Source organism: Mastomys coucha, unplaced genomic scaffold (assembly GCF_008632895.1).
Source record: "Mastomys coucha isolate ucsf_1 unplaced genomic scaffold, UCSF_Mcou_1 pScaffold6, whole genome shotgun sequence".
Taxonomy (NCBI): Eukaryota; Metazoa; Chordata; class Mammalia; order Rodentia; family Muridae; genus Mastomys; species Mastomys coucha.
The window spans coordinates 51,732,098-51,752,907 of record NW_022196912.1 but is presented as its reverse complement, the minus strand read 5'-3'; the positions used below and the strand labels follow the sequence as shown (position 1 = coordinate 51,752,907).

Genomic DNA, 20,810 nt, shown 5'->3' with positions numbered 1-20,810 from the left:
GAAAGGGGGTGACTCGGGTTTCAGACTCGGAACAAACAGCTGAGGTGCATATTTAACATACCAAAGTGGACCTGGCCTCCAGGTTCTCCCAGCATCCCTCAGGCCCTCTCGGTTACAAGGCTTGACTAATATCCTACCCTTTATGCTGAACTTTCCAGTCCAGGGACTAGGCTTATCCTAGAAGCTCTTCCCTATATAATCCATACATTTCAACTCCCTCCCTCTCTCCCTTCTTCTGTCCCTCTTGCCCTCCCTCCCTCCTTCCCTCTCTTTCCATCCCCTTCACTTTCTCTATCTCTGCTCTTTACCCCCTCCTGTCTGTCTCTGTGGCGACTTCCTGGGCTCATTCCTTGGGACTGGTGAACCTGCCTGAGAGCTTCCTCCCAGTGAACCTGCCCTTATACTTTAATTTGGCTTGACCTGGCCCATTTCATCAGAGGAGGATGCCTATCAGCAACATTATCATTAGATGCTGATGGGGCATCGAGTTCCTTGGGGCAAGCCCTCAGGATGTCTAACTTTTTCTTCTTGCCATTTCTTTGTGCACAAAGCACAACCACAACAACCAACAACCCACACTGCTTCTCAGGGCCCTAGCATTTATATCCCCTCTGTAAAGTCCCTAGAATTCCAGATGTCATATACTCTCAGAAACTGTCTGCAGCTGGCAGCATTATACCTTCTCTGCTAGAGCCTGAGGTAAATCCTAGTCAGCTGCTGTGAACAGTCTGAGGCAGCCCTGTGTCCCACGCCTGGGATTAAAACTCATACGGAGTTCAGTTTTATATAGCTGTAAGACATAGCATTGTACTTCAGCATAAAACTTCATACTCAAAAGATATCAATGCTCTTTTTAATGAGATCACTTGGTGAGACCCTTAGCTTATAATCAGAACATCTGACAAACTTGGCATGAACTTTGTGATGGAGTGACATTATTGATCTGTTTGGACCTGTATAAACTGTAATAAATGAAATCAGATTAGTGTAGGTTAGCTTTTCTTTCTTGAGTTACATGATAAATTTTAGTTAAGTTTTGTATTAAGGAGTATATGTTAATATATAATGTGTTGTATATGTTAATATATGTCAACATATAATATAAACACCATGCATATTGCTTTTAAGAATTGCCTTTGTGAATATTACAAAAAAGATATTGTAGGTATTGAAGGGGGGGAGGTCTATGGGAGGAGCGGTGGTACAAAAGGGGAACAAGAATGTGATTCAATTCTATTTAATTAAAATATGTTTTTAAATGTTAACAAATTCAGATAAATTGAAATCATGTAACTTTTCTCATCATAATGCAATAAAAGTTTAAAAAAAAAAAAAGAATTGCTTTTGTTGCCAGATGTTGGTGGTGCATGCCCATAATACCAGCGCTCAAGAGGCAGAGGCTGGTGGATCTCTTGAGCTGAGGCCAGCCTGGTTTACAGAGGATAGCCTGGGCTACATAGAGAAACCCTGTTTTGGGATTTAAAAAAAAAAAAAGAGGCTGGTAGCTGAGGAAAGCTGGGGGCAGGAGAGATGAGGTAGTCTTTCCCTGAGAGGAACACACTAATTGTAACAAATGGGCAACCTGAAAACATACACAGAATAATGTTATATGGACTAGGAAGGTTATATTAGGAATATATACATATATATTTATGCATGCAGTAACAATTAATGTAAGAAAATGCCATGAATTTAAAGGAGATATATGGGAGGTTTTAGAGAGAGAAAAGAAGGAAGTGAATGTCCTAATTATAAAATATTAATAACAGTAAAAATAAAAGAAGTATAAAAAAATGTTACTTTCAACATTGAAAAACGACTCTGAAATCATCTCCCATTTTCTTACCTTTCTAAAACCTACAGGTAACTACCATTATTATTTGTATATGTTTATATTACATTAATATATTTTACTAATGAGTAAATTTTTATATATTTGTAAATAAAACCAGAATGCTAATTTTATATTCTGTATTAAATTTCCAATAATGAGTTGGTAATAAATATCAAGACAAAGTTTTGTTTTTGAGCTGGGGTCTTATTATATAGCCCCTGCTGGTCTTATATTCCATTCGTCTTAGCCTCCTGGGTGCTAGTGTTAAAGGTGCGAGCTGCCAAAAACTCTATTTTAATGAAAAAATTCCATGTATATTACTTATGCCATGGAAATAATTGTATCACAACATAAGGTGGAATACACAAAGCTATTTTATAAGCAACTTTTAAAGTTTTGTTTTGTTTTGTTTTTCCAAAGACAGGGTTTCTCTGTGTAGTCCTGGCTGTCCTGGAACTCACTCTGTAGACCAGGCTGGCCTGGAACTCAGAAATCCGCCTGCCTCTGCCTCCCAAGTGCTGGGATTAAAGGCGTGCACCACTATCGCCTGGCTTAAAGATTTATTTATTTATTTATTTATTTATTTTTAAGATTTATTTATTTATTTATTTATTTATTTATTTATTTTATGTGTATGAGTACATTGTAGGTTTACAGATGGCCCTGAGCCATCATGTGGGTGCTAGGAATTGAACTCAGGACTTCTGCTTGCTCTGGCCCCCTCACTCTGGCCCCCTCGCTCCAGCCCGCTTGTTCCACTCCGCTTGCTCTGCCCGCTTGCTCCTGGCCCCGTGTAATATGCTGTAGCTGTCTTCAGCACCAGAAGAGGGCGTCAGATCTCATTACGAGTGGTTGTGAGCCACCATGTGGTTGCTGGGATCCGAACTCAGTACCTTTGGAAGAGCAGTCAGTGCTCCTAACCACTGAGCAATCTCACCAGCCCGATTTATTTTTACTTATATATACGAGTATGTGTCTATGTGTAGTAGGTATGTACACATGAGTGTGGATGTCAGGGGAAGCCAGCAGGGGGCATCGGGATTTATGGATCTGGAGGTACAGATGTCTGTGAGTCATTAGACGTGGGAAGCAAACTTTAGTGCTCTGCAGGAATGTCAAGTTCTCTCTTAACTGCCGAGCAGTCTCTCTAGCCTTCAGGACATTTATTTTTATAATAGATATTTGGGCCTCTTTTGCCTCTTGATAATATGCTGGTTGGGTCGAGATGTTTGACACAGGAGGAGAACATGAAGCAGGGCTGGACACTGAGTGCACCTGCTTACGACTTGTGGCCTCTGGGGCCAGGTATTTAATCTTGCTAGCCCTCACATAGCTCCTTCAAATCTTGTGTCTCACCCTCTAAGAATAACTACCAGTAGCCACTTTCCGGTGTTATGACTAAAGGAGCCAGTGCGTGTAAAACTTGGAATGCTTTGAGCAGTACTCAGTATATGTACTCAGTATATGGGGGGGCTAGTTATTGTTTTGTAGCCATTAATAAGTTTATTAATGTATGATATATTATGCCCTATTGGAAAGAGACAGTATGTCTTATTATTGACATATGAGATGTCCACATCACACTTCTGTTTTAAATAGATAGCAGAAGAATATGACTCAGATAATTGTTTTAGCAGGGTTTGTATGTATAGCTATAGAAGCATAGTAGGCTGCTTACAAGAGCAACATGTATCCTTACAAAATTGCAAAAAATTCTGGATTTTTATATGGTTAGAATTTAACCATAAGTGGGATCACTTAATCTGTTGACTATTTAATTTTCTTTTTTAAAAATTACATTTATTTATTGTGTGTGTTGGGGGGGGGGGCAACGTGCATGTGCCATAGTGGGCGTGTCAGGAACACAACCTCTGGAATTGGTTCTCTCATCCCTCCTTAGAGTTGCTGAATGGTGAACTCAGGCCGTCAGGCTTTGCAACACAGGCTTCATCTTCCAAGCCACCTCCCCTCCCCTTTAAAAAAGTGAAACTTGTGAATTTACCTGCTGTGTGTGCACTTGTGCCACGATGCATGTGTGGAGGTCAGAGGACAGCTTTTGGGAGTCTGTTTTCTCCTTTTACCTTGAGGGTCCTGGGAATCAAGTCAAGAGGCTCTAGCAAGGGCCTCCACCTGCTAAGTCATCTGGTCCTTTTGATATGTAAATATTTACACAGTTGCCTCCTGTGTGTGGAATACCATTCCCATCCATTCCACTTTACTCTTGGGATGCATTTCTAGGTATAAAATAAGATGTAGTATGGGAATAGTCAAGAGATTTTGGTAAGTTGGGGTTACCGGTGCACATCTTTAATCATAGCACTTTGGAAGCAGAGGCAGGTGGTTTGCTCTGAGTTCCAAGCTAGCCTGGTGTACATAGTGAGAGCCTGTCAAACACACACACAAACAAAACAACAATAAATTAAATTCTGTTATCTGAGAAAAATTTACCAACATTTGATTTAATGACTAACTCTGGACATTTTTGATATTAAAAACATTTGACAGGGCTCAGGGATTAGTAGTGCCTGCTGCTTAATACATTATCCCCAAGAGGAAGAGTAGGCTCACAACTCAAACTTGATTCCCAGCACACAGGTCAGGTGGCTCACAGTCACCTCTAACAGTCACTGTATGTAACAAGAGGCTGCAATGCCTCTTGGGGGCCCTCCCACACACATGCACACACACATAATTAAAAACAATAGAGATAAACGCAAAAACCATGCAAAGTTCACATTTGGCTATTTCTCAGAATGGAAAAGTCAAGCTTGCTTTTTCAACTTCAAATCCAGCTGCCTGTGTGGACCGTGCAGTATGCTCTCTGCTCTCTTCTTGCCCTCTTCTTGCCCAGTCAGCACACCTTATCTCTGGGTCTCTCTTTTTGTTTGCTCCTTATCAGCACCACAGTGACTGCACCTTTGAGCCCCCCTAGATAACCTCTCCCTAACATAACCACACCTTCAAAGGCCTTTTACCTTGTAAAGAAACATTTGCAGGTTCCGGGCATGGGGAAGGAACGTGCAGTCTAACTAACACAGTGTTCAAACTTCAGGTGTATTAGGGCCTGTCCTTTGATTGGCCTGAGTCTCCTTTTTGAACAAAAACCCAGGCAAAAGTAATTCAGAAGTTTCATCTGTTCTGTTGATTGACTAAATCGATTCACAACTTGTTTTTTTCTTCTTCTCATTCCAGATCCTGGGTGTTTGGCTCACCTACAGATACCGGAACCAGAAAGACCCTCGCGCCAACCCAAGCGCTTTCCTTTGACGAGGAGACAGGGAGGAGGTTTCCTGGGTTGATCTTGTTCTCTTTCTCTGATCTCAAGTTCATGTGACAAAGGAAGCAGTATCTGAAAACCACGTGTCAACGATGGAATTAAATATTTTACTCTTAAGTTCCTCCAAACATTTTTTTTGTTTGTTTGTTTGTTTGTTTCCATTGCTGAAAAAGCAATTGAAGTTCCCAGTGTCCCCTGACCCTCAGTGGTCCCTGTAATCTACTGTTGTCGGTGTCTGGCAGTGTCCACCGTGGCCTTTCTTAGCATTTTTACCTGCTGTAAACTGTGTATGGCACCCCTGGGTAGATGGTATTGTGAACCCAGATCTTCTCTATCTCACCACCGTCTAATTGCCCAGAGCACTTTGTGCAGGCGGCTCTCACCCAAGACTGTTGATGTTTTCTGAAGCCAGAAATGAAGAGACCCTGTTGTGTTCTTTAGGGGAAATCTAAGTTCCTGATACTTTTTGTCTTTTGGGGAAGGACATTGTAGGGAAAAGTGTTAGCACAGAAGTGATCATTTAGTTCTAGTAGCCTGTCAGATTACATCCGTGTATTCTAGAAATAGCTATGTCTTTAGGAAACTGAAGTTTAGTTTTTGACCGGTTTAGTCAAGGGCAAAGGAGATACCATTTGGGAAATGTTTTTGGTGTGTAATATTTATCTTCAGCTCTCAAAATGGGATGAATTTGAGGAAGACAGAGTGTATATCTATATAATCTGACTTTTAAAAAAATATGAAGTTCAAAACACTGTATATGTGAACAACTTGCAGTCAATACATTGGCCCAGGCCCATGTAACAAATAGAGATTTGATTATCTTTAAAAAGTAAAATTTTTTTTCAAGACAGGGTTTCTTTGTGTAGCCTTGGTTGTCTTAGAACTAGCTCTGTAGACCAGGCTGGCCTTGAACTCACAGAGATCCGCCTGCCTCTGCCTCCCAAGTGCTGGGATTAAAGGCAGGTGCCACCATCGCCTGTCAAAAAATAACTTTTTAATAATGTTTCTTGGTATTGTGACAGCAAGTTGTCAAATCCAAATATATTTGAATGTACTACCTCCCATAAGTTGAGAGAAAAATGGTGTTTGTGGCTCTGTATATTACATTAAGAAATAAAAGCTGAAAACCTTCCTTTGTATATGGATGTTTGAATCAAAAAGAGGTACTAGAAACATTGACAAGGTAAGTAGGCACCTTCCCTTCTGTTTTTCCATAGCCTTTTATTATACCTTAAAATGTTGTTTAACCAAGCCTTAGAAATAAACTTCCAACAATGATGTCCTTTGGTAGTTATTCCAAATCCTTCATAAAATTAAAAAAATGTGTGTGTGTGTGTAAGTCAGAGGACAATTTGTAAGAATTGGTTCTCTCCTACAATATGGGTCCCAGGGATACTACTCACATCATCAGGTTAGATGGCAAGTCCTATTACTTTGAATAATCTGCTGGCCCTCAAATGCTCTATTGAACAGTTTCATTGGTCAATGTTATCTGCATAATGAAAATGGTGGTTTTTATTTATTTGAAGAAGCCACTTCTATTTATCCACATAAATAGAAGAGTATACACATTCTTTTCCATTAGTGATGGTTAATTTCCTGTCTTGGTTCTGAGTAGCATGTGAAATGATATTGGTGGTTGATAGTTTATACCAAGAGGTTGGTAAATGATCAGTGCACAGGGGAATGCATCTAGGGGCATTTTGTTGTTTTGAGTCTTCTGTGGCTCTGCTGCTAGTAAGTCTTGTACAGAAGTAGAACTGTGCTATTTCTAGGGTGTCATGCCGAGCACCATGGCCACCTGGGCAGAACTGCTTATGCTCTAAAGTGGGAGAAAGTGACTCATGAAAGGAGAGTGTTGAAGTCTGTTTTCTTTTCTGTATTTTTTTCTGTTTATTCAGCTGCAGATGAAAATACCCGATGAGGTTCTAAGGAATCCTATCATATCATCTTGGTACAAATGATTGCAAATGGAAAGGTGGTTGTATGAAAAACTTGCCTATAACTTGGTTTTTGCTCTAATTGCAATGGTTTATTGGCGTTAGATAGTTAAAAATCAGGGCCTTAGGGGCTTGGAGAAATGGCTCAACTATTAACAAGTCATTCTGCATTTGAGGAGGACTTGAGTTCCTTTCCCGTCACCTACATTGGTGGCTCACCATGGTCTGTAACTCCAGTACCTACAGGGGGATCTGATACCTCTGGACTCCTCAGGCCCCTGCACACATGTGCATACCCTGACACACATGTGCATACTCTGACACACATACACAAACATACTCTCTCTCTCTCTCTCTCTCTCTCTCTCTCCCTCTCTCTCCCTCTCTCTCTCTCTCTCTCTCTCTCTCTCTCTCTCTCTCTCTCTCTCTCTCTCTCTCTCTCTCTCTCTCTCTCTCTCTCTCACACACACACACACACACACACACACTAAATTTGTTTTTGGTTTTGTTTTTTAAATTAGGGTCTAGCCCTGGGGAACATTTTTGTTTGTTTGGTTTCTGTCTTTTTGAGACAGGGTCTTCCTATGTATGCCAGACTTATTTTGACCTTTTTTATGGCTCAGGCTAGCCCCAGACCTGTTGCTAGAATTTACAACTGCAATAAGCCCATATAAAAACCACATAATCCAGTTATTATAAGCTATATGCCTAGATTGGGCAAACCTAACACTATACTAACGTGTTCTCCAGATATAAGACCCTTTGCTACTTGCAGTTTCTCCTGACCATGTGGTTCTGCTCCATCATGGCTTCCTCCTCCTCTTCTTCCTTCTTCTCTCCTTGTGTTCCTCCCTCTCTACCTGGTTTCCTCTCCAAAACCTCCCATCCCACCTTTCTCCTTCACTGCCCAATCACAGGCTCTAGTCTTTATTGACCAGTTAAAATGGGGAGAAGGTTCACATGAGAGTACCTTCTCCCCTGAGTATGTGATCTTGAGGGAGCAGAATTAACATCAGAATACAAACAGCATCAGGGCAACCCACAACATTTTCCCTTTTTGTCCAATCAAAAAAGTTCTTTTTTCTCAGATATAAATTTAGTACAACTATAACAGTTATGCAAATTATAAGATATGATATACACTTAATATCCAGTCTGTCATATTTGTCAATTTACATAAAGCAGTCTATCATATATCCTAACTTAAAAAGTTTATAATTCCGTGCCTGAATTATGTTGATTTTTCACTTGGATTACCATCTGAAATCCATCCTTTCAAATCTGGAACATTTTCTTTAATGTTAAACAACTGAAGTTCAGATATGAGACTGTAACTAGTCTTGAACCCTGTCAGAGATCTGAAAAGGAATTAAATATTACCTGAATATATATGTAGGAAGCACAAAGACCTAGCTTCCAAAATCATACAACTGTAGAGATAACTGGCTGCCTGGACAGTCCATTAATTTCATATAATATTGGTGCATCTGTCTTCACCCTTCTGGCCCAGAACCATCTGACCTTAATTAAGTAAAGCAGAAATTATGAAGGACTAGCTTACTCTGTATTGGCAGAGGTTAGCAATTGGCTATCCTACCTCTGTCCTTTTTTGGACAGTATTTTTTGTCTGCAGATGAATTAGGGCAATTCTTGCTCAGTAGCTACCTTGACACAATTGGAGGTAATGATGTTCAATATCTTCCTTGAAGTAGGATGGGTGTAGCATCAGGAGCACACATGTCTAGTCAAATGATATTTAATAAAAAAATGACATTAAATGTCATATTCTGGGACTCTCTGACACTGATGTCAAACATCGATTATTAGCTACTCACTAATTAATCTTAAAACCACTTGTTGCAATTAACTAAACTAGAATTTAATATGACCATGAGTTTCACTATCTCACTATTAACTTGCATTATTTAATCATCCTAAATAGTTGTAATAACAGTTATTAAAAGGACTGGGTCTAAGTCTTATCTTAAGTGAGTTACATAGAAACAGTACCTATCTAAGACTAACAAAAATGATTTTAAATTTTGTATCAATATACAAAGGTTTATATGAATGAAAACCTTGAATCTGTATCAATATAAATTCTGTACTAGTGTAAGAAAATATAACTTCAATTTTTCATAAAATATATAAAGATTTCTATAGTATAAAATTATGTGATATAATTCTATGTATAAGAATAAATTTTGTCCAATAAAAAAGAAAAATCCACAAAAAATAAATTTAGTAATCCATTCCCATATATCTAATTTCTTGTAATGTTACACTATCCTCCTTTTTGCTTTCAATCTCCTTCCATTTACCTAAGAAAGAAAGGATAGAGAAGAGGAAAAGAAAGGAAAGAAAGAAAGAAATCCCCAAGTCTAAGCTCTCTAGTTTCTTCCTTGTCTAAAATTATGACCATTTCCAAATTATTTTTTAAAATGACAACCTGCTGCGGGCCAAGCCAGTTGAGGGTCCCTCAACCCTCAGGAGAAATTGGGGTCCAGGTAATTAGGCGGGCTAGGAGTTGGTGAGAATGACATATAGATGTGAACACAAGGGAGTGTTGAATTTGAGTGTATTTTCTCAAAATTGGCATCAGGCTTAAATGGCCATTACAGAAGGCAAAAGGAAGTTAGATAATATACCAGTCAAGGTACATCGAGGTCATCTGAAGCACAATGGTTCCATAGAAAAATATATACATGTAAATTGACAGGAACTAAGCAGTGGTTACAACTGAAAGAATGTCAGCTTTATCTAAGATCATTTTAATCTTAGAAGCCAGGTGCAAATAGTTTCCATTTCAGTCTATTGTATAGCTCATGACTCAGTTCCTTAGTAAACACCCACTATGCTAATCCTCTGGGCTAGCAGAAGTATGCCCCAGGGGTTCCATTATTGCTAACCTTACCTAGAACAAAAAAAATAATCTAATTCCTGGGAGTGAATCAGCTGCAGTTCTAATGTGGTCTGCCATACTTGACTGTAATGAGGATTCTTAGTTGAGCTTGCCCTGGGATAATTAACTCTTATTCAGTAAACTTCAATACCTATCTCCTTCACTATCTCCCTAACAATGCTGGAGGCCATTAGTCTGAATGGATGTTGGAACTTTGCTGGAGGTCAGAAAGCAACTTGCAACTTAGCTTAACTTTTAGTCAAATCATTCTTTGAGGGCACCTTTATACCTAATACAGAGAAAGAAAGCACACAAGACCTCCATCGACTATCACAAGGACAAATTTGGAGCATTTCTGAGTTAGGAAATGCTAAAAGGGCCCCAGGAGACTAGCTTCTTTGAAGCTTTTCACCTCAGGGATTGCTGTCACGCAGACTCTACTGGAGTGGGTATGGCAACAACCTAACTATAATTATAAAATAACCGTAATCAGATGCTCAAATCCAAGGAATAGGGATGATGACTCTCCATAGCTTCTTCCTGTTGAAGAGGAGTGATGAATTATAAGGTGTGTGTGTGTGTGTGTGTGTGTGTGTGTGTGTGTGTGTGTGTAATTTTTAAGGGGTGGAGTGGGGAAAACTTGGAAAAAATCAATTAGACTTAAGAAAGCTTGCTTTAGCATCAGTTATCCAGTCTCTGTATGCTTAGAAGATTCAGGGCTTGATTGAAGTTCTGTTGAAGTTCTGACTGGATCAGTCTAAAAGGCTGAATGAACCAAGGACATCGGGAATCAACAGCTATTCCTGAAGCTGTTATGGAAGCAAGTCTTTGGAATGCATCAGGAGGCAGGGAACTTGAACAGCAGGTCATTCCAGAATCCCCAAGCATGAATCTTGTCAGAGATGTATCATGGTATTTCATTCTACAGTGTGAATCTTATAACCAAATTTTTATACTATTATTATATGTATTGTGCAAAGTGCACAGATCAGTTAAGGATGAATTTTTGCAGCTTGTTTGAGCAGGTGAGAGACAACTGTCTTTTTTATGAACTAATTTGATATAACAACCAATTGTAATAAATCTTCATTCATGCCATGTGAAGGATGGCATGATGGATCTTAAGGATTCTGTAACCAACAAGATTTATTGTTTAATTTTAGTTGAAGTTTTGGCTTAGAGACATTCTTATATCTAAGCCAGTTACAGAGCTGTTCCCATGTGGAGGAATCAGCAAATCATGTTACCTTTCCTGTTTGATCTTGAATTTTTCTTTTCTGTCTATAGCCAAGATCTTCAGGGGGTCTTCCTCTATCTTATCTGCTTGATATCACTTTGGAAGGGGTTTAAACTCTTTTCTTCTTTCCTGTTAACACAAACAGAGCCTCTCTCCCAAAATAGTGAAAGACCCCCAGAACTGGGGAGATCCTTACTCAAGTCTTGGGATGACGCGACCACCCAATAACTCACGAGAGACCAAACTTGCTGCAATCACATGAGGTTTATTTGGGATAGGCTGGTTCCGGGGTCGATCTTGTGACCATGCTGGCCAGAGGAGTTCAACCCCAAACACAAGAAGTGAGGGGTATTTAAAGGGAAAAACCACAAGCTGGGGGCGGGGAGAGGGTTACCAAGGAAACATAACATAAAAACAGTGGAAAATTTCAGAGGGACCCAACCCAAGGTATTCAGTTAGGGAGGGGAACATATTCCTTCTAGGAATGTAATCTTTATCTATCGGTCGGCAGGGTGGAGGGCCTCAGCAGGGTGTAGAGCCTTGTAAACCAGTAGACCTTCATTTCTAGTTCTGCCCTCATTGTGGATCAGTCAGGAGGGGCAGGTTTCAGGAACCAGAGCCTTGAGGCTCTGGGTTAGCAATGTTCCTGGAACTAGCTACTTCACCTTTTTGGCTTGTTACAGAGGTTTTCCATGCCCCCTTTTAGGTAAAGGTTATATATTATACATACATTTCTATTAAATGCCCTCTTTTTAAATTCTAAGACTCTCCAGCCTTTCATTAGCATGCCCTTAGTCCGGCAAAACAAAATCATCAAAAGTATACATTGATTCAGTTTAGCAGCTTCCTTTTTCTTTAGCTCTGCTCTATTTTGACCTCTCTCATAGAGGATTTGTAAAACTATAACCAGCAAACTTCTAACCTTCTGCATTTTGGTAACTAAGACAATTTAAAGAAATTACAGTGTCATATGCCAGGCTAAGCAATCGCAGAATCCCTGTGGAGCCCATGTTCAGAGAACCCAGTTGCTTACAAAGCATTGACTTCCTAAAATTCTATCAATTCCTCCATTTCTATATTTTATTTAGACTTGCTTTCAGAAGCCTGCCTCTCCTATTAAGGTTGTATCAGACAAACGAGGTCTAATATCAATTGTATATCTAATTCATTCATCTCTTGGTACTGACCTTACTTTCAACGGTCTGACTACTTCTTTGCATTCAGCATTTGCATTTTCAAAAGCTAAAGACTCCATTAATGCCTTTCTTGCTAATGGATCCCATACACTCCTTTCTACAGTGGAAGTCAACCTTTGCAAAAAGTCAGGGAATGTTTCCTTTGGACCTTGCATGACTTGAGAAAATGGTTCACGTCCTTTCCCGGTTCCTGTGACTTTCTCCTAGGCATTTAAGGCTGCCAAGTGACATAGTGTCAAGCTTTCTTCATCATATTCAGCCTGAACCTCTACCTCAGCAAAACAACATTCACCAAGCAGCTGTTCTTTAGAAATATGGATACCTCTGGCTCTATTTTGTCATGCTATCTCCTTCACCTCTTCTCTCCACCATGAGAACCCTTGTAAATGTGACCCAAGTTCTAATATTGCTTTTGACATATCCTCCCAGTCTTGGGGGATTATTCTATTTTTAATAGCCTAGCAAGTCAGGATTTGTTTTACAAATGGCAAATGCATTCCAAAATTAGTGATACTTTTCTTAAATTTTCTCAGTTCTAACTTCCATGGGTTGCCATTTGAATTCCTTATAATTCTGTGGATGATCATTATCTGCTGGCCTTTGTTGTATACTAACCTAAGGTTTGTTGTATACAGACCTAAGGTGAGATTCTCCTATTCATGTGCTCTCACACCCCAGGGTGAATCATTATGACTGTGAAAATTCAGGATTATATAAGTGAACAATAAGTAATAAATGATTAGCCAGTCAGGAAGCACATTTTCAAGAGCCGGGGCTTCTCTGTTAAATAAATATGGCTTTCTTTTTGCCTAGGGTCTGAAGGTAGTGACTATGCTTCTAGGATGCTGCAGTGATTTCCTGTTTGTTTCTGATTGCAGACACATACCTGCGATTTCCTGGCATCTCAGCACCTCCTGCAAAACCCTCTGAATAGGTCCATTCCATTCCGTGTATGAATGTAGGCCCAGCTGTGAGCCTACAAAGTTCTGGCAAGGCTCCTGATGGCAGGGTGGGTACTCCCCATGTGGTCAAAATTCTGTCACAGTGTGTGATGCCTGGGCAGAGGAGTGGGGAATCACAAGCTACAGCAAATGGTTGTATGGCAAACCCTCTGTTCCATCCAAACCTTGCAACTCCTTCAAGAAGGAACTCACTACTTAAGCAGTTCTCTGATCGCCTGTTTACATGTTCCATTTAGAGGAATGTTCTTAGAATATTTGCTCAGTCAGCCTTGATGTTAAAGGTGAAATTTTAGCTTGGGAAAATATAGCTAGGGCAAAGGAGAAAGGTTTGGCTGTAATCTCTCATATCTGAGCTCACTGTGGGTGAAGTTCATCTCTGATACTCTGTGCTCTGTGGGCAGCTGAGTGTTTGCTATGAAAACCAGTTCTGCATGCTCAACCTGGAAAATACACTGTCAGATGGAATCTTCCAAAGAGGGAGAGGAAATCAGGCATTTCCTTCTTGGTTTCTTTGAGCCAAATCCTCCATCTATGTTTCTAAATATTTATTTAACCCTGTCTGAGCTTATTTATCCCTTTATAAATACACTGAATATATACAACTGTTTTATTAGTTAACTGAAAAAGCACATTGTAATTATATAGGCACAACTGCTCTTGTAGGAATGGTTTTGCTTTATTGGATATGACAGAGACATTAAAGACCAATTTTACTAGGCTTCGGTTTAGTGAGGGTGTTAGACCGTCAAAGTGTTTGGGGAGAAGAGAAAGTGAAAGGGCAGGGCTAGTCCTGTTGCCGTTTTTCTTTTAATTTTTAAAATTAATCTTTAATTATGTATATGTGCTTGTATGTGGGTCATGTGTTTGTCAGTACAGAGCCCATGGAGGCCAGAAGAGGGTAATAGCTTCCCTAGATTCCCCAGAGCTGGATTCCAGACAGCTCTGAGCTGCCTGATGTGGATACTGGAAATTGAACTTGGATCCTTTTAAAGAGCAGCAAGTTTCCAGCCTCCCAGTGGATTTTCTTGAATGTCCTGTCATAACTGGGCCCAGCAGTCCTTGAGCAATTTCTTTGAGACAGTTGAAAGGGGGTTAGTGGGATTCCCGTACTGTGTATCCAGCCACTTCTCACGACTCTCCTTGGAACTTTGTTCTCAAATGAGTCCTGAGAGAGTTGCCGGTGTAAAATATGTGTCACAGAATAGACTTTGCCATGTGTCTCGGGTGAAATTGCTTTGCTTCATTCAAGGTCTCATTCTTTTCAAAGAGGTGAGGTCATAACTTGGCAAGGGGCCTTCTATAAGCTCACATGATCACAGCTTCTTAAACTGAACAGAGAGAGTTCTGGTCTGGCTTAGAACTTTTCTGTTCTCCCTGTCTGCCATTCTCAGCAGAGAAAGACCTCAGTAGCTACCTAAGATTACTGAATGCAAGGGAAAAACAAAAACAGACAGATCCAAATCAAAAAAGTCTTAGATGATCATTTGAGCAAGATCACTTCCGAAGTGTGTTGATTTATGGCAGATCTGGGTTAGCAACATATATATATATATGTTTTAAACCGTGCTTTTCTGTGTTTTTCTGGCTTCCCCATAACTCACTGAGCAGACCAGGTTGGCCTCCTACTCTCAAAGATCTGCTCACTTCTTCCCATGTGCTGGGATTAAAGGTATGCTCACTTCTTCCCATGTGCTGGGATTAAAGGTATGCCCGCTTCTTCCCATGTGCTGGGATTAAAGGTATGCCCACACCCACCCCAAACAACAGTTGAAGCCAGTTTTCGTTTTGCCCCTCTCAGCTATGAGGTTTAAAATGAAACTGGAAAAAAATTTTTTGTGGCAGCTGGGCATGATAGTGCATGCCTTTAACCTAGCACTTGGGAAGCAGAAGCAGGTGAATTTCTTGAGTTTGAGACTAGCCTAGTCTACAAAGTAAGTTTCAGGACAGCCAGGACTACACAGAAATACTTTCTCAGAAACCAAGATAAACCAAACTATATATCTATATCTAATCTCTCTCTCTCTCTTTCTCCCCCCCCTCTATACATACATATATATATATATATAGTGGCAAATATATAGTATAAAATTAAGCATTTTAGCTATTAAACAGTTAATGACATTAAGTATACTTATATTTCACAAGTATCAACATCTGTCTCAGTTACTTTCTTATTGATGTGAAGAAACACCAGGACTAAGCAAGGTAATGTAGCAGAAAACACTTCATTGGTCCTCAATCACAGTTTCAGAGGGTGAGTCCTGAGCATTATGTGGAGTGCCAGGCAGCCAGGCATAAAGGAGTAGGTGAGAGCTCACATCTTATCCAAGAGCTGGAGACTGAGAGACACTTGGCTTGACCAGGGCTTCAGAGACCTCGAAGCCCGCTTCAGTGATACGCCTCTTCCAACAAGACCATGCCTTCTAACCCTAAACAGCTTCTTCAACTAGAGACCAAGCATTCCAACATAATAGGCTCTGGGGCCACTGTCATTCAAGTCACCACACTATCAGTTCATTTCCATGACATTTTATCTTTGTAAACTTGAGATGCCACATCCGTTGAACAGTGAGACCTCCCCATTTCTTTGCTCATTCTCCAGGCCCTAATGACCAGATTTGCTCTCTCCACACAGAGGCTCTAGGCACCCAGGTGGAATTTTGGGATCCCGGTTCCCTTAGCTTACATTGTGTCTTCATGTGTCAGTCACATGATAACACGGGCCAGGGTTTTCTACCTCCTGATCACTGAGCAGGGCCCCATTGTATGTATGAGCTTCTGAGTTTTGTTTATCCCTTTGTCCACTGAAGAATGCTTAAGTTGCTTTCTCCTTTACCTGTTGTGAATAGAGCTGTGAGCGTGGGCATAGAGATGTCTGTGTCCTGCTTCAGATCTTTTGAGCACATGCAGATGTGGATTGCTAGGTTGGGTTATTACTACATGTTTAGTATTTTGAGGCCCACTGTCTTGTTTTTGGTATCATTTTGCAATTCCCATGGCTACGGACATTTTCTTCAGCTTTTAGACATAATATGCTCCGCACTTGGCTCCAGTCTTGCAATGATCTGAACTGTTCTGTCAAGGAAATAATCTAGGTATATTTATATTTGAAATTTGAGTACAAATGGGAGATTATGAATGTCAGGAGTTGGATTTGGCAGAAAGAGCAGACGTTGCTCATGTCTCCCTGAGTGTAGAACAAGTGATTTCAGATTGGACTCTCCAGCTCATTTAGGTCTCGTGGGCACACATGTCCTGTAGCTATAAATATAAGATAGAAAGTCTGCTCTTTTTATGTGATCTCTTCTGGTTTTCCATACTCACTTCTTTTAAAAGAATTTCAAAGGCTTATTTATTTTTACTTTATCTGTATGAGTGTTTTGCCTAATCCATGCACATGGTGCACCCTGTATGTAGGTACATGCTCAGCGTCCATAAGAACCAAAAGATTGTGAGATCCCTTGGAACTGAAATTCTAAACTGTTGGGAGCCACCTTGTGGGTACTGGGAACTGAACCCGGGTCTTCTGCAAGAGCAGGAAGGGCTCTTAAACTCTGAGCCATCTCTCCAGCCCCAAACATTTATTTGTGTGTTTGTGTGTATGTGTGTGTGAATGCCATGTGGCAGTCAGGGGACAACTTGTAGAGGTTTATTTTTTTCCTTCCACCATGTGAATCCTAGGGATGGAATCAGATGCTCAGGCTTAGCGGCAGGTGCTCTTAACCTGCCGAGCCATCTTGTCTACCTGCCTGAAGCTTCCTATAGGAAGTGCTTCCCAGCACAAGTCATCTTCCTGCTTGTGAGAGGCTAACGGATGCCCTTGTGATTCTTTAGCTTAGGCTTTGTGTCACCAGGTCACCCACATGTGCTCATTCTGACTTGTCAGAGTCACCCCTGTGAGAGGTACAGAAGCATCCTGGGAAAAGTCTACAGTGTCAAAGCATCTGTTCAGGAAAGGAACTATCTAGTGAAGGTACCCACCCAAGATCTCCGGGGGGCCGTGGGGGTGGGTGGTAAAATGTCCACCTGATGATTATGTGGATTTAATGTGGTTAGGCAGAATAAAGTTAAAGCAGGCAAAGCTACCTCACCTCCAGATGCTGTGCCTCCTCACGGCTCCAAACAGCAGTGACCTCTGACCTCTACCTCACCCACAGGCTCTCAATGCCCTTTGCTTTCCTCTCAGTCACGTGCAGATAAAGCAGTCTGCCTGAGCCCACTCTAAGTCTGGTTTGTGGCTTCTGAGATTTGTATCTGGACAAGGGCACTTCCTGGTTTCTCTGAGATGTCCTGAGAGGTGCAGGTGATCTTTACAAGGCTGTGCTGAATGATCTCTTCTGTTTCCGATTAGACTTCTGGAGACAGCCACCTGATGGACTAGAGGCTTTCTCGGAGATCACTAAGTGAGGCAAAATCTGCATCCAATGGAATTACTAATAATGTACCTAGGAGTTTCTAGCTGGTATGGCAATGGCTGTTTTCACATGAGATCCTATTTTGTGCGTGTGTGTAGAGGGAGGGCACTTCCTGTATAATCTTTCACACTAAAGCATACGCTATTTAATGTTTCTACAGAGTAAGTTCATGCCTGCGTCAGAAAGACCTTATAGTATGTCAGGGTGACAGCAACAACCCTGATAGCTCCATAGTTTGGATTAGCTTTGTCTTGTTCCTCTATGAGCATTGTGTGTGTGTATGTGTGTGTGTGTGTCCAGTGTTGCTGAGTACTGAACAAACCAGAACCAAGTAGCCTTCTCTTCCTCTTTCCCTATTTTAATTAAAACATTTTTTTTCCTCCATTTTTGAGACAGTATCTCACTCTGTACCTCAAGCTTGCCTCCGGTTCAGGGACAGCAGCCCTGGGCTGCTCTGCCAGGCTGGTCCAAAGAGCTTTTCTGTGACAAACCAATAGAAACAGTACTCTTCAGCGAGAGTTCTCACAAGACTTTATTTTCTAGAAAATCAGGATTAACTGTAGTAGATAATAATATTCTTTCCCCACATGTGGGTGTTTAAAAAATGCATTCTGTTGTAACATTGAACTGTAATGGAGTCTGCAAGTCCACAGTGCTTCTGCCTTCCTGTCTCCTGACGCGGTGCACAGTTTGGCTTTACAATTCTGTCTTTAGCAGCTTGAGAGCTTTCTTCATGTTGTCGTACACTGATGGGGGGGAAAAGTTAGGACAGTCGCGTTACCCTCAGAAATGACATTGCCGTTTGGATGAAAATGTACCCTGTCAACTCAAATATTTGCACGTTTGGTCCCTGGTTAGTAGAACTGTCAGGGAAGGAGTAGGAGGTATGGCCTTGTTGGATGTGGCTGGCCACACCCAGTCTCTCTCCTGCCTCCTGCTCATATATTAGTGTAGCTCTCAGCAATCGCTCCAACACCATGCCTGCCTGTCTGCCTGGTGCCTCGCTCCCACCATGACAGTCAGGAACTCATCCTCTGAAACTGTAAGCAAGCTGCTAATGGATATTAAATTGCCTTGGTCATGTGTCTCTTTGTAGCAATAGACAGTTAACTAGGACAGACAACAATCATAAATTAGACCCAGCATGCAGGGATTGGATTCATTGTTTGACAGAGTGCCCTATAGTCTTAGGGTGAATACTTGGTAATCTTATTATTTCTTTGTACAGATGAGTAAAATGGATTTTGTTGGCCACCTCTCAGTTCTCAGTTCTTCTTTAACACTTTCTCCTCCCCCAAAGAACCTGCACAGGCTCCGTTAGCAATAAGCTAATGTGGCTAATGTTATTTAATTTAATGAATTAGCTTATTTCATGGGACAGAGGCTCCACCCCGTCCTCCTGGAAGAGTTCCTGGTCTGGAACTTGCTATGGAGACCAGGATGGCCTTGAGATCTACCTTTCAAGTGCTGGCATTACAGGTGTGGACCACCACACCTAGCTAAGAAGCAGATTTAAAATCTTGTTCATGAGAAATATTGTCACGTGTGTGCAGCTGCTTGCTACCAGTTGTTTTAGAAGGTGGCAGAGTATGAGTGAGGACTGTCAGTCCACATAGAAACTGCCTGTCTTTGTTTCTTAACAGTGGCTCAGGCTCAGAGAGGCTGAGTTTTAAACACAAACCACACAGCTAACAAGCAATGAAACTACTGCTCCAGAGCCCGGACTTCTAGATATTATTATCAGCAGCAGGAACTGGTGAAGTGGAGTGAGACATCTGGGGGAGGTACAGGCAGCTGCTTATTCACTTCTACAAGTAACTATTAAACCTGGAAGGCATGGTGATCTATATCGAAGACCTGCCCTTAACGAGTTCCAGCTTATAAAGACCCTGAATCTCAGGGATGCTCATACTCCCAACACGCTGCCCTTTGTCCTGGAGACATTGCTAATGGATCATGGGAGTTCTCCTGTTCATTAGTCCAGGCTTTCCTCCACAGTGTTCTAAGTCAGTACAGCCCAATAGAAAGTTCTGTGGTGATGAAGGTATCTCCAGTGTGCATACTGAGCAATGAGGTTAGTGTGACTCCAAAACCAAGGTAGCATATGGGTAATAGCTAAGGTCAGATAGGGAAGTTCTAGCAGACACTAAGAGTATCTAGGACAAACTCCAATTTCTTTGAGGAAGAAATAATCATGTGTGACAGCGTATCCTCCCACTGGCCTCATCTGCCTTAAATCAGTCTCTTTCTGTCTCCCTTAGTCTCTCCCCCTTCCTCTCTTGTTTAGCAGCTGAGAAAGGGAGGCTTTAGCAACTCTTCAGATCATTTGCCGGTGTCTTTAAATGGAGCCTGAATTTAACCACAGCAAAATGGGCAGGATTATTTCTCTTCCCATTATATGGGGCAGATATTTGAAGCAAGTCTGTTGTGACAATTTCTGCAGGACTTCTGTGGCAGAAGGATTTGTGTGCAGGGAGAAAACCTGAGGGGCAGGCAGTGGTGTGTCAATAGATAGATTCTTCTGGCGGAACAGCTACCTCAACAGAACCTTAGTCCTTCACTGAGATGTCTACAAAGCGGGCGACAGAGTGAAGCATGTTATTTGTCAAGGGGCAAAACGTTAGTCTGCGTCAAACTCTCTGGCACCCCTGGGCAGAGATATTGTCCAACTTCAGTCGGGGCCTCTCCCACGTCACTATAGCAATAGGTATCTTAGACTTCTAAGCTGGAGGCAACACTTACACAGAGCTGTGTCAGAAGGTTCATAAGCATAGAGACGGTTTGAGTATCTTCCAGTGATGTCTGCCCTCACCGTCAGGGATGGGTCTGAAAAGATAAAGCACAGGATGGAACACTTTTGCTTCTAGGGAACCTAGATCATGTGTGTTGAAGCCACCGACTCCATGCCCTGTGCTTCGGGCAGTTCGGAGCTCCGCCAGTCGGTTCTGCTACCCCGCCCCTGGGAAGGAATTGCTCCCATCTCCCGGCTCCTGCATTCTAGAGCAATGTAGGGAACATTGAACAGCCGCACAGTGATGTTTTTGGAA

General features: G+C 41.3%; 2 protein-coding genes across 3 annotated transcripts in view; one reads left to right on the top strand and one right to left on the bottom strand.

The window, feature by feature from the left end:
• Positions 1–6,379, top strand: part of Tspan13 (tetraspanin 13) — a 29,833-nt gene extending 23,454 nt beyond the window's left edge. Inside the window, exon 6 of the mRNA XM_031356058.1 lies at positions 5,027–6,379. Coding sequence (XP_031211918.1) covers positions 5,027–5,101 — 75 coding nt within the window. The 3' untranslated portion in view covers positions 5,102–6,379. The remainder of the gene's footprint in view (positions 1–5,026) is intronic.
• Positions 6,380–18,277: 11,898 nt separating this feature from the next.
• Positions 18,278–20,810, bottom strand: part of Agr2 (anterior gradient 2, protein disulphide isomerase family member) — a 31,844-nt gene continuing 29,311 nt past the window's right edge. For both annotated transcript variants that reach the window (XM_031356417.1, XM_031356418.1), the window contains 2 exons: positions 20,506–20,589; positions 18,278–18,509 (listed from right to left, as the gene is read on the bottom strand). In XM_031356417.1, coding sequence (XP_031212277.1) covers positions 18,460–18,509; positions 20,506–20,589 — 134 coding nt within the window. In that variant the 3' untranslated portion in view covers positions 18,278–18,459. The remainder of the gene's footprint in view (positions 18,510–20,505; positions 20,590–20,810) is intronic.